This window comes from Cygnus olor, chromosome 2 (genome assembly GCF_009769625.2).
Source record: "Cygnus olor isolate bCygOlo1 chromosome 2, bCygOlo1.pri.v2, whole genome shotgun sequence".
In the NCBI taxonomy this organism is placed as follows: Eukaryota; Metazoa; Chordata; class Aves; order Anseriformes; family Anatidae; genus Cygnus; species Cygnus olor.
Genome location: NC_049170.1, coordinates 30,857,146 through 30,871,449, shown reverse-complemented (window position 1 = coordinate 30,871,449; position 14,304 = coordinate 30,857,146). Strand labels below are relative to the sequence as shown.

The 14,304-nt window shown below is 34.4% G+C and overlaps 1 protein-coding gene across 3 annotated transcripts in view; it reads left to right on the top strand.

The window, feature by feature from the left end:
- Window positions 1–14,304, top strand: part of AGMO (alkylglycerol monooxygenase) — a 196,893-nt gene that overhangs the window by 145,948 nt on the left and 36,641 nt on the right. Inside the window, exon 13 of one of the 3 annotated variants that reach the window (XM_040548952.1) lies at window positions 5,162–5,258. The exons of the other annotated variants lie outside the window; for them this stretch is intronic. Coding sequence (XP_040404886.1) covers window positions 5,162–5,188 — 27 coding nt within the window. The 3' untranslated portion in view covers window positions 5,189–5,258. Of the gene's footprint in view, window positions 1–5,161; window positions 5,259–14,304 lie in introns of those variants that run through there. 3 annotated transcript variants of the gene reach the window in all.

The following is a 14,304-nucleotide window of genomic DNA, read 5'->3' as shown; positions in this document are numbered from 1 at the left end:
TGGGGTAAGCTTGTCCTCTGCTTTTTTCTATTCTGAAAGGTATTCCAGATCCCCAACATTACTGTATATATAAACAATGTGAGGTGGCTAGATTTTGTTACTGTTCAGTTACCTAGTTGGTGTGCTTTCCCAGAGAAGTGAAGATTTTTTAACAAAAGGAGGTGACATTGTAACTAAGGAAAAAGAAGGGCCAGGACAGAATCAAAGGAGAATACTTGCTTATTCATATTCTTCAAAGTCACTCATAGTGCTGAATTTAAACCATTGTCATTGTCCTAGGGATCTTTTCAAAAATCATCATTACAGAGTAGAACAGAGGATTTGAAGGACTTTTCTAGGTGAGGACTAGAGGAGAGATCATAGAGACACTGAAAGACTGTTGATGTGAAGTTCTTAAATACAGGAGAGTTGTGGGCTGCAGACATCAAGTGGAGTCATGAAACAGTCTTTCCATAGACTTCAACAGAAGAAGGGGTAGAAGAAGGATTTCTCCTGTGGCATGCTTTTCTGATGGTCATAACATCAGAATTTGGTCATTTGTTTGTTTGATTTCAGTACACGTGCTATTTCCTCAAGCCTAATGGCTCTTTTATATTTAAATATATATATATATATATATGTATATATATATATGTATATATATATATATATAATTTCATCATAATTCCATCAGTTGTTTTTAAGTCTTTTTTTTTTTTTTTTTTTTTTGTGTGTGTGTGTGTGTATATTACATTGAAGCACAAACTGAACTTTAGACTGAATGTCTGTTCTGGCCCCTAAAGTTTTCTGTGCATTTCTAAACAGATTTGAGCCTATAAAATTCATACTGATAGCAATAGAAACATTTTCAATTTAAACAATTCTTAATGAAAATTCCACTTTGTTCATATCCCAAGTTTTATGGGGCAGATCTCTTAACATTACATGTACTTACAGTGTAAAATTACTATTAGTGTGCTCAATAGTGGCCTGTCTTCCATATTTTTTTGGTAAAAAGTTTGTCTCAAAAGTAATGTGTTGTTTAAATGATGTGAAGTAATGCCAGACACCCAGAGATTTCAATGAAGTTATTATTTATTTGTTTACATTAACTAATAAATGAGCCGTTTGCATTCAAGTTGTTTTCCAGAGTACTAGCTGAGTTTAGCAAAACAGTTCTAAAGTAGAAAGAGCCATGATATTTATCGTTCTGAATGATAACAACTGGAACTTTCACTTTATTTTAATAAGTTAATACTGTCATGTGCAAACCTCCTTATATACCTTGTATAATAGAATAACTGTCACTTTTGCATGTGGAATTAGGTATGTGGCAATTATATAAAAATGGACAGTCTTCTGATCCTAAATGTGAAAAGCGGACCTTTTAAAAACACTGTAACAACTTTTAGTGTTATCATAAATCTTAGCAGTTCTTTAATGTTGCAGTTTTCTGGTTGCATACATTACATTAGTTCTTCTACGAGTCAACTTTTGTTACAGGGAAATTTGGGCCTGGGGCCAGGTAGAGCTTTGGAGAGCTTTTAAGTTTGAGAGCCTGTTTCACAGCTGGAAAGCTCCCCAAAGTGAAGTGATCCCAGAAGAATATGTTTCCCATTACCCAAATCTCTACCAAATCATGCCTTGTAGCTCTAAAATAATTAAGATTTTGGAAGCCCCAAGAGGTCTTTTTTTGATCCATGAATGAAGTTACCCCAGGTTCAAATAACTAAAACCTGACTCCCTCTTAACCAATGAAACACAAAACCCCTCCATTTGTCAATGTAACATAAAGAGAATGCTCCAAAATGTCAAAGTCTTTACACTTTAATGGATTCAACCTCAGGATATGTCAAGAGTTTTGATTGCATTTGTTGGAGATCAGGCTGAGGTGTCTGTGCAAGTCCCTAGGGCAGAAGAAGTTAACATTATATAAAATATGGTGTAAAAAGAGACATTGCTGTTTTGACATTTGAATGATGATGAACTTGATAAAATCAGAAAAAACTCTTAAAATCCCTTGTGTTGCTGTTGTGTTGCTACCTTCTTTTGTAGCAAAGAACACTAATTAATTTCAAGAGCAGGGGGGTCTGCTGTAAGATAGGAAGTACATGTTTAGTGGGAAAGGTAGCATACCATAGTATTTTTGAAGCCTTTTCTTTTTTTTTTTAAATATATTTTACTATTCAACTAAATTGATACAATGGCTATGGAAAATATCTTACAAAGAGAACACATTGAGATATGAAGGAGTAACTGTAAGAAATGTTTCCAGACTCACTGAAGGAAGAAATCCACTGGCAAGATTTTGCTGGAGAAATAACAGGATAGGGTTAATATGAAGTTTGGATACTTCTAAGAGAGGTTCAGAAAGAGAAATGGATGATATTCACAGGCTGTGATTCCTATAAGATGAAACTCGTAGGAAACATCAACGTAACTTACTTTGCTTTTCTTTCAATATTTATTAGAAAAATTCAATGCTTTTTAAGTTTGTTTGAACCTTCTGTGGTGATGCAATGTCAGTGTACATTCTAGTCTACTTTTAAAGACCAACTTCAAATAAGGGAAAAATTTGGAGGATGCTAACTTCTGAAAATTTATTCCTGTATTGTATCTGTTTAGTGATTTGCGGATAGTTGAAATAGAAAGTGGAATATGTAGTGTGAAGGAACAACTAAAATCACTTGGGCCTCTGAGAATTTCAGTGTGCTCAGAAATCAGACATTCATATAAATTTAATGATGCTTACATGTAATTGCTGATGAAATTTTAATCCTTCAATTATTTGCACTTGCAAAATATCAGAACTAAAAGTCACCTTAACCTGAAAATTTTGTTCTAGAGCCAGTCTATTTATTAGAATTTCTGATGTGTTACAAGCGGTATTAATTTTTATACTTCGACATTATAATACAGAATAAACTTAGTAGTTATTAAGTTATTAAGTATTCACTTAAAGAGCTAAACAAGTAAGCTTGTTCCTCAAATACCACACAGGTATTTATAGACTTTCTGTTTAGCACATGCATATTTATGCTTGGGCTACCTACTGAATGAAGATACTGAAATAAATGTGGCTTAAAAAAACATTGTACACTAAGATGGCCAGTGTGCCTTATTTCCATCCAGATGAAAGCTTAGAACCTCTTTTAGAAGAAGAGATGTGAACTGGTAGGGAATTTTTTTGCAAATACAGTTATGTTCACCTCATGAATTGTTGATGTTCTGTCAGTTGGCAGCAACTTCAGACATTGGTAACTGAAGGCTAGACTAGGCTGATGGCTAAAGGTTTTACAACCTCTAGTGGGACTATGCAAATCAGCTAAGTACAAAATTGTCATTGAAAACTTCATTTATGCTGAGAGTACCCAGATTTCAACTGCTTTGCTTGCTGAGGCCTGCTGCAGTCTGAGCATGTGTAACTCTGTTGGAGACCAAGACCAACTTCCCCTGTCTATACCATGGGGACCCCAATTCCAGTATACTTCTACAGAATGTGCTCGTGACACTGACGGGTTCAAGATCCCTTCAAGATGCAGCAGCATCCTTTTTGTTGTAGCACACACACTTGGTACTTCTCCTTCTCTTCCCTTGGGTATAATAGGTTATAATAGGTTAAGAATGACAGAAGTTGTTCAGGAAGCAAAAAGAGAACCAGGTGCAATTCTTTTTTTTTTTTTTTTCCTTTTTTCTGTCTGCAGAGACAAATAACACTTCTAGAGAAGTACCTGAATCAGCAGACTTTATCTGTATTTTACCTAGTGAATGTCAATTTAATCTGAAGTTGCATAAACAGCAACAAGAGCTAGGACTAGAATTGAGATTTCTCAAGTTTGTGCTCTGTAGAGTCACGTTCACCTCTTCAGGTAAAGGTTTCCTCTCATTTCTTGACTCTCTTATTCTATTCCTGTATAGAGATATAAATTCAACAGGAGGAATGAGAAAACATTTTCTTTTTCTCAGGATAGATTTTAGTATGGCAGTTGGAACATTAAAAATAATGAATATGGGTGTGAACTCCCCTAAGCTGGGGACAAAATTGAAGTAATTTTCCTAAACCATTTATCTGTTGAGTTTATCAAATTTTTTGGAGGCAGACTTTGTAAAAGGTTTTACAGACATCACCACATGCTTCTCTGACTACATTTTAGAACAAGCTAATCTTGCTCAATACTTCGAGGCACCCCGTTGTTGGGCACCTCACTTCAGGTGCCTTGAACACCTGGCTCTGGAGATAGACTCCAGACTAGAGATCATCAGTTAGGAACGCAAGTATGCAATTGCACTTTGAATTGAAATGCTTACTCTATGGAGAAAAAAGGTATTTTGCTATGGAACTCTGGCTGCAGTTCCCTGCTGGGTGTCCTAGTTCCCTTGGACCTTCTTTTGAATATCTTTTTTTTCACCTCTACATCCATACCTCTTAAGGTAGAATTTACTCTTAGAGTAAATGGCATCTGGGTTCAAATTTGTAAGCAGGCACTTTATGCACTGCACTGTGAATCCAGCCTGGGGTTGCATTTGAACCTGTGACCCAAAGATGTAAAGATCCATGTTATATTTCCTGTCTTTTGAGTCATCCAACTCCACCAAACATATTCTTACTGTTACTAAAAATGTACTGCATATTGACTGCTGACAGGTTAGACTCTCTTTGTGTGATTGCTTCACATATTACCAGGATTTGTACATCAGACCTGGCAGTGTTATTCTTTTGTTCTTGGTCCTCTGTGCTTATATTTCAGGATTAAAGAAAAATGTTTCTATTGAAAAAAAAAAAGCAATATAATTATATTTATTGGCATATTCTCTAATTTTTCTATTAGTCACATGTAAAATTGCAGGCCAAATTTTCAGCTGGCGTGAGTTCGTTTAATAAATTCCTTTCCTTCCACAGTTCCTTTAATAAATCATCCTTCTTGGATGTGAAAAAAGTGCATTGATTTGTGCTTTGAGATTGCATGGATTAAATTTGACTTCAGCTTTTCATTTGGTGCATTAATCATATTTAGCAAAACACCTGCACAGACAATATGTTATAAGGACTGGATATCAAGTGTTCTGCTTCCTGCAGGTAGAAAGTTGCATTGTGGAAATTGCCAGTGGAAAGTTATTTTACTTTAACGTTACCATGTGAGAAAGCTGACAATTAAAATCTTTCATGTGATTTTTTTTTCAGGAACATTGGGTTTTTATTCTATGCTGATATTAGAAAAAAAAAAATGCATCCAGCTGTTGGCAAATAAAGAGTATTTGCTTATTTTAAAGAGGAAAAAAAAAAAGAATGGGATGGATGGTTTCTGAATGAGAGTGATTAATCATGCTCTGCATGTGCTGGGTAAGAAGTACTTAATTTATCATTTGAAGAGTTTTATAAATAATATGGAATGCTGATGATGCTGACATCACCAAATTAAAAGAGTAGGATTAACATTTTGGTACTTTCTTAATTATATGGGACAATATTTGTGTTTTTGTTTTAAATGCTATAATATCAGTTTTAAAAATTTATTAAGAGAAGTGTTAGTCTGAGGAAGGAACAAGGAAGTGTCATGTTCTTTGATTTCTTTCTAGAATAGAAATGGTTTTGTTATGTGTACATTTATTTTATTTATTTTTTCCTGCTGTTTCTTCTTCATCATCCATTCTGCCTTTCTTACCTGCCTGTACAAACACACTTTCACTTCCACAATCAATAGTTCATTCTCCTGACTTTCAGCATCATTCGTATTCCCTGCATTCCTTTTCAGCAATGCACACTTGCTCAATCTTATAACAAAAAACATGTATTGTGGTTAGGCGGTAGAGGTCAGCACTAGTCTTGCGTCACAGGTCAAACAAGATCACTTACATTCTTTATCAGGGTCATTTCTTCTCCCTGGGTGGGATATGAACTTTTTTCTTTTTTTTTTTTTTTTTTTTTTTTTCTGAGAGAGGGAACAGCACAGCTGTTCAACACTCCTTGTTCAGAACTTCTGGATTGTATACCTTCATCTTTCATGTACGCTTCCAAAACAAGGGATGAATCACTCCTAACCAATCCTACTAATTCTGTTCTATATTCAGACACTAAAGTAACTGCAGAATGTGTTTTAATGTATTTGTGTTGTATGCAAAAATTTAATTCCATATTTTTTTAAGATAAATTTGAAGAGATATCCAATATTTATAACTAATATTAATGAAATGCTCAAAGTGTTTGTTTCTGGAATTTCAGAGGCATACATATTTTTTGGTTGCATATGATATCACAGTAATATAATTTAACCTAATATTATGAATATTTCTTCATTTTTAATAGAAAAGGAATGTTTATTCAAAATAGTGACATTTAAATGGAATGATTCTGAGTTAAAAGTGTTTGCATCCTTTGTTATAATTTTTCCTATCTTAAAGTAATCCATTTCATCTTTTTTTTTTTTTCAGCTGTAGAAAGGCAATGTTACAAGTATTTCTTATTATTCTTGTGTTTTATTGACCCTAAAGGAAATAGGATATTAATTATGCTTTCACCACTGAGTATTCCTCTTTCATGGATGAATGAGGTAACACACTAGAAGTTCTGTTACTGATCTTCTAATTCATGACTGATTATTATTATTTTTTTTTGCCAGCGTTTGTCAGCAACATCACACTTCTAGGTAAATTTATATTATAAACATTTCCTAGAAGATATGTCATTCTCTATTCTGTTTACTCCATAGTTATCCATTTTGATCCCAAAAGTTAGAATACAAAGCTTCCAGGGTGAAAACAAAATAAGCTTTTGAGAAGTTTCATCTAAGAAATGCATTTGCTTACATGTCCGATGCTTTTTTCTGTTTTTAAAGAGTGTAGTTTTTGTTAGTTTTCCTCCAAAAAATAATAGGTGTTCTTCACTATACTGTGCACTTGCTTCAGAAAGCAAGATTTACTGTTTGTTTTGAGGCATCATTACAACTGATGGGTCTTAGGGTTTCTCTTGCGGGTGCTTATGTGATATAGCTCTGCGCTATAAAGTAGTGCAGCACAATAGGAACTAATCTCTAGAGCAAACTGGTTGGTGCTGAGGATCTGAGTTTGCACTGTGCATGTTTTGCTTTAGACTGAATGCAGACTGGTGGGTAGACTGAATTCCCTATTGGGAATAGGGAAGCTGGAGAGCATTGAGTGTCCTGCCAGAAGGCATCTTCCAGTTGAGTTTCACCCCAGAGGAATCCAGTTTTAACACTGTGGAGGTGCAATATGAATCAAAGCTCAGCAAGTGAGGATGATCAGGAGATTTGCTTTTTAGAGTATACTTATGATAAAACACGGCATCTTAGCATCCTCCTAAGTACAGGAAAAAGTCAATATTGATACCAACTGAGACCAGAGTTCGCTTTTTTTTTTCTTTCCCCCCCTTATAAACATCCAACTGAGTTTGTCACATTATGCTCTATTCTTCCGCCTCCATGTTAGTTTGTCCCTTATTGCAATCAGGCTCTGAGGAGCAGAGTTTTCTATTCTATTTTGAAGACCTTATCAAACAGACCGAGAGAGTTGGTTTAGGTTTTAACTGGGTCAGCATTTCATTCCTTACCTAGCTATTCACAGAGAAAACAAGTGGAAAAGGAGGGAAAAAAAAAAAAAAAGGATCAAGAGAGTCTGGCATTACTTCTGGGAAACCATACTCAGTACAAATGAGCCCAAGCTTTTGATATATTGATTCATATAACAAGAACAGTTAAAGTCAGTTTACCGATTTAGCACCACCACCCTATGTTATTAATATTTGTGTTACAATAAAACCTAGATGCCTGTTAAGGCTCACCATAACATTACACACCATTCCATCATGCCAGAAGAATACAAGAATCTATTTTCCACAGTCCAGGGATAGGACAGACCTTAATGTGTAAGAACGAGGGAAAAATTATAAACCAAATTAAAATGGATTAGGATTTTTATTTTTATAAAAGATGCAGTAGATCATAACTCATTGGCAAGGTGTTGGGGTTGAAGTGAATAATGCTAGGCAAACAAGCATTCACATGGACACGTTCTTCAATTCTCTTTTGTTTTAAACAACCAAATAAAAAAGGGTTTCTATATAGTATATTGGGTTACGTGCAAATATTTTCCATGTATAGTGCGTGTACACAATGTCTTATTACATCTGATATATATATAATATAAAAAATATATATAGCTTTGTATATACATCTTATAAGTGTCTTGCTGAAGTTGTCTTGATCAGTTTACCAACTTAGACAGTCATTAAACTAAGTATTAGTTGTTCTTGTAAAACCTGCTGTTACTGTACAAAACAGCTTAGATTTACTCTGTATAAATTAACTACGATGTTCATGTCACAATAATATAACACACTTAATGCACTTATATGCTTCTTGTCAAAACGCTTGTGTATGGCATCCTTCATTTCTTAGTATTTCCATAACTTGACCCAGAAGGTTACAAAGAAGTCAAATTTGCCCAGCAATGGGCAATTTTCTTTCAGCCTAGTATCTCACCTTAGTCACATGTAAGTGTAAGCCACCAACTTTGCATTTCTACTTTAAACCTTCCAACTTTTTAAAAAAATCTGCAGGGTTTTGGGTTGCACATGCTTATCAATAGCCTCTAATTTAGAAGATATTTACCTTCATAAACTATGCTTCCTAATATTTTAATGCATATACAACATTATATATATATATATAAATATATAAACAAGATTGGTTGTGAGGATTTAGTAAATGATAATTAGTGCTGGAGTAGATTGACAAATTGTGTTTCATGAAAATCTAGATGCATGAATTTGTTGGCTTCTGTAGATGGAACAACTATGTGCAACTTCTGAGTGCAGAAAAATGAAATAGATATCTAGAGGAGCAGTAGACTTGTCATCACTCCACCCAACACTTGCATCACATTATAATCCTGAAAAAGCTTACTGCCCTATTTCCATTAATTTTGGTAACCTATTTTGGCTGCTGCATAGCCCAAACAGAGCAAAGAGTCCCAGCATTTAATTTTAAGATTTATGTGCTTTGAAAAAATTGTATAAGGCAAGAAATATTCTTTCACTTTTATACTGCAGCTCAGATTTACATTTTTAGAGCTTCCATCAGCTTTGGCAAAATGACGGTTAGTTTGATCCAACTTCTGAAGCTGGGAGTTAGGCCAAGACTAGGGTAGTCAGAGATCTGTGAAAGCATGTTGCTGCTCTATTACCTGACACTTTTGGCCCTATTTTCAAGATTTTTATGCTCTTTTTTATTTTCTTGTGTGTATAGGACTCAGATTTTCTTTTTCTCTAAGGCTGGAATCTGATACTATTTTTGCTTAGCATCTTTTGCGTATCACTAAATGCTCAACTTCACTGTCTCTGAGGATATGTCAACAAACAAGTGGTTGAGCTGGCTCTACTATGGACATTCCCATCTCTTATGAGTATTTCATCTTAATTAATAAAACAACCCTGAACTTCTCCAAAATGCTGATGCTTACAAGGAGTAGCCTTTGTTTCACCCCCATCAGTTTTCTGGGCACCTGAATGTTGCTTCTGAGTGGAAAAAAACGTTCGTATAATTTGCAGACATATATTTGAGCATTAATAATAGTTATAATCAATCAAATAGAAATGGTCCAATTTTGTCACAAATAAAATGCACTGAACCTGTGTCTGTGGGTGAAGTTTGTCAAAATACAACTAGCTTTGTTGAAGCTATCAAGTATGATGCATTGTGAAAACATATGTGCTAAGGGAAGTCTCTTATCTGCTGGTTTCTATACTTGCTCTGCAAACAATATATGCATTAAAATATCAAGATGGTGCAAATACAAATCTAAACTTTGAAATTTGCAGACTTGAGTTCCTATTTCAATATATTTTTTGAGAATTTCTTCCTAAGGTTGTATGCATGAAGCATTTCAGAAATGATTTTGGAAACCAAAGAAAATCAGTATACATACAGCTGAAGCACAGAAGAAGAAGCTGTATTGTTTATTTCAGGTAGAGCTATCTATAGAGTTATAATGATAAAGAGGAGACAGGACTTGTTTTTACTCTCAATTAACTTGTGTTTAACTTATTCTTTGAAATTAACTGAAATGAAAATATCATGATGAGAAACTGTATCTGTAGGATAAGATGCACACCTTTGCAAATTGAAGATCATTAAGGCATTTTATGTACTCCTTTTCTCGTGCAGAGAAAAAAAATAGAAAATTTGACGATTGGCCTTTAAGAATCTGTGGCAGTCATTAGGAAAATATCAATCTATCAATAAAAGGTCAATCAAAGCACACTGAATAAAACAAATAAACTATGTTACCCTAATTCTCCTGTTCCAAATGAAGTAGAATAAAAGGCAATGCTGCTAATTATAATTTGCCACATAGTTCTTGCAATAAAAAAAATAAAAAAATAAAGAATTTGTGGAAATTTAGGATGCTGTTTCTTTGCTTTCTGATATAAAATTTAATCCCTGATATTTTAGCAGTGAATTTAGTACCAGTGGAATAATTTGAAAATTTAATATTTTTGAAGTTTAGCATTCTGTAAAAACGTCTTTTTGGGGGGAGGTTATTTTTGTTTGAGTTTTGGTGGTCTGAATTATCCACAAATTCTGTATTTGGGAAGGCTTTCTCTTTTCTAGTGGATACACTTTTCTACCTTCAAAAAACTCACTGCCTCCTACTTAGTTCCTCTTCCCTCACACTCCTATCAATGCCCTTTTTTAGTTAAAGAGAAAGGAAATTAGATGTACGGGGTGTAGGGAATTCTTGACCCACTTTGAAACACAAGACATAAATCGAACTCAAATGACTTTGCCAATTTGTTGCAAATGTTTTCAGCTCATTCTCTAAGGCTTTTCCCTTGACACCAGGAGAACTTCCCACCTTTTTTAGGTTCACTCCGTTGCAAGTGGCCTACATCACATGCGTATGCTTCAGCTTGACAGGTCATGGAAAGTATACACTAGCCTTTCACCTCCAGCTGCCCCTCTACTCGATTTCCTCTAAGCAATATTGGCTTCTGCAGCTAAAAACTGCTTTTCACATATAATGAAATTCACAAGTGCATTGGAGGAAATGTGATTTTTTTTTTTCTGCCCCCACAATTTCAATAGCAGTTTATTCCTTTAAAAGGCAAATTGCAGAAGGGAATAACTTTGAAAGCAAACTGGAAATATAAAGACAGGAAATGAGTCTGTGACTGTATAACTGAGTTCATAAATGGGTCCTTTTTTAGTATGAAACTGGGCTTTTAGAGTAGAAAAATCACCTACTTAACAAAACCATTCTCTGTTTCAGCACTGCAGGAGCATGAAATAAATCCATGTTTCTTTCTAATACATCATTCAGTCTATCAAACTATTTCCAAATGACCGGAGTTCTAGCAGTGCAGCAGAAGGTCCCATACCTCTTCTGGGATGGTGGATTTTTTTAATATAATCCTTTGAATTTCCTTGTTCATTCTGGTTTATAAAGATGCCTGTAAAGCATTCCTTAATCTGAAGATGAGAAAAGTATATATTGTTTCTTAAACCATGAACTGCAGACACCCTAACTGCCTGCAGAATTTCCTTTTTTTTTTGTTTTGTTTTGTTTGTTTTGTAGGGAGGGTTTCTGCATTTTAGTTCAGACATATTCTTCTGTGTAAGTCTCAAAGCATCTGTACATGCCCATTCTGAAGTAATATTTATTCAGAATCATCAGGATTGTCCCTAATCACCGACTTGCAGTACTATCATGTCCAGTGGCATTGACAGAGCACCTAAATCAATTTCTTTCATGTCAGGAAAAAATTATTGCCTACGCTGTTTAGGTTAGCACACAACCACCATAAATTCGTACAATGTATGTCTATATTGACTCAGTCTCACAGATAAAAAAAAAATAAATTAGTAATCAGTTGCTTTTTTTTTCCCTCCCCACTCACCAGAATCAAGGTAAAAAGCACTTAGTCACAAGGCGTAGAGATAGTAAAACAGTTCTTTAGGATTTAGATTCCACAAGGCGTAGAGATAGTAAAACAGTTCTTTAGGATTTAGATTCATTTCACTAAAAAGAACCTTCCCTCTAAAACTTGCTTTTCTTTTTTTTTTTTTTTTTTTTTCTTGTTGAGAATACTCTGTCTGATTGTTTTTTATGAGACTCATATCTTAGTCCACTGCTCTCTCATGGCTTCTTGCTGCATTATGACATCTCTTTTAGTACTGAGAGGCCTGAGGAGAAAGAAATGTTGCAAATGCTGTTTCTGCTAAAGCTAAAAATAATAATAAAAAAAAATCCAGACAACTATTGAATATTTAGGTTACCTGATGTTGCATTGCATGCATATCACAAAGTGAAAGTACTGCATAGGACATACACCTTTCAAGCAAGTAAAGGAAGGACAAAGGCTGATTTCATTGTGCATATGAAAGATTAGGGGTGGTTTGTGGCTAGGCTTTAAAATAAGAGATGGCAGTGAATGAGAGGGAGATGATGATGATCTGTTGAGTTCATGTGGCTGAGATCAGCAGCTGTGATGGGTTCTCCCCAGGTTCAGATATTCTGCTTTCAGTAGAACTAATTTTGTGCCTTTAGAACACATCCTTTTTTCTTAGAAAGCACCTCAGTGCTCTAAAAGGTACTGTATTGCTGTAGCCTAAAAGTATCGTGATATTACTTTAAGGTATGTGAAGTGTAGGATGTGAATATAAAATGCAAGATGCCTTATGAGGTATTAAGTTGTTATAAGAATATCCTGTATCTTAGAAGAATTTTTTAATTTAATTTTATTTTATTGTGAGGAGGGGGTGTTTTAATCTTACAAGAGTCTATGATACAGGGAATGATAATAAGATTCTCATGCCAGGCAGAGTAACAAAATGCACTGTGATTTCAAATTGTGATTAGCTACTAACAAGGAAGGTACAGAAAAAAATATTGTGTGGGAGAGAGTGTGGAGGAGTTAATAATTTTTTTTTAACTTTTTTTAAATGCTAAAGGTGACACTTTGCTGAGTCATATTATTCTAGGTATCTGAAAATGGCAGATTGAAAAAGTATGAGATGTATTTGATTTGGCATTTAATTATGGTGTAAAACCTGTGAAACTATCATATTGCTTCCTCCTTTAATTTTACTCTTACAGGCAATTTTGTCTGTCTATCATGTTAGAATGTAGTTTTTTTTCCTCTCTGGTTGGATAGGTCTTGTAGGAACAGTATTTTCATTATTCTCATTGATGGGAACTTTGAGAAACATTATAATTGTCTTTACTGACAGTTGAATTATATTTTTTTTAAAGGAAAACAGAATGGACTGGCTGACATCTTAAACTTATTTAAATATAGTTCTTTATGTTGTGTTGGAGAAAAAATGCTTTCTTGAGTAAAATGGAATAGACTGAAAACATCTTAAACTTATTTAAATATGATATCCTTTACTGCATATTATGGAGAGAGTTTCTTTTTTAAATTCTGAGCCAAATTCCACCATGTTACAGTCATACAGTTTATATTATTTTAGTGTCTTGAATGCAAAATAGAGCTTCTACAATACACTTTGCATTCAAATTTGAGTTACACTAGCTACCTCATCATTACTCCTGAGCTACAGAAATTACCACTGCTTAAAATGAAATAGTCAATCTACTTCCAGTCTTAGGCTTTTTAAAACATTAATCTTTTAATTGGTTTGCAAAAATTCAATCAACTCAAAGTTGACTAACATCTTTTCATTACACAAGATGTTTGCTTGTATTTGTTTTATTTTCAATAAATTATTGTGCTTAATTAAGCCTATGATTTTTTTTTCTCACCCCCCTCCACCCCACCAAATCACCCCCTGATTTTTTTTTCTCTGACATGCACTTAAAAGATTTCAAATTAACTTCTAGACAGATGAGCATGCATATGTGGTAAATTTTGGATGCTAGAGTAATCTGCGTAAGTGTCACTGCTTTCTAAATGACTAGTTCTCTTTTCAATTTAAGGAAATATAATGTGTGGAAATGTATTATGCTAACTTCAAGATATTTTTATCAGATGTCTAAATGTATTTAAATATGTTCATGTACACAATATCACCAGAAATATTTTCACAAATATACTTAAGAAACTGACTACTTTTCATGCAACTACATCCAGCTTCTGCATTAGAACAAAACTCTTCACTTGCCCTCAGCCCTTGTTCATGCTTAATGCTGTGAGGACAGCTGTCCATAAAGCTTAGGAGTTGGCCACCTGGGGAGGTGCATTTTAAATGCATTTAAATGCATACCAGTCAAGTTCAGATACAACACATGAAGGTACAATAATCTCCAACACTTTGTTTAAGGTGAGTAGCCATTTTTAGGCACTCAGAT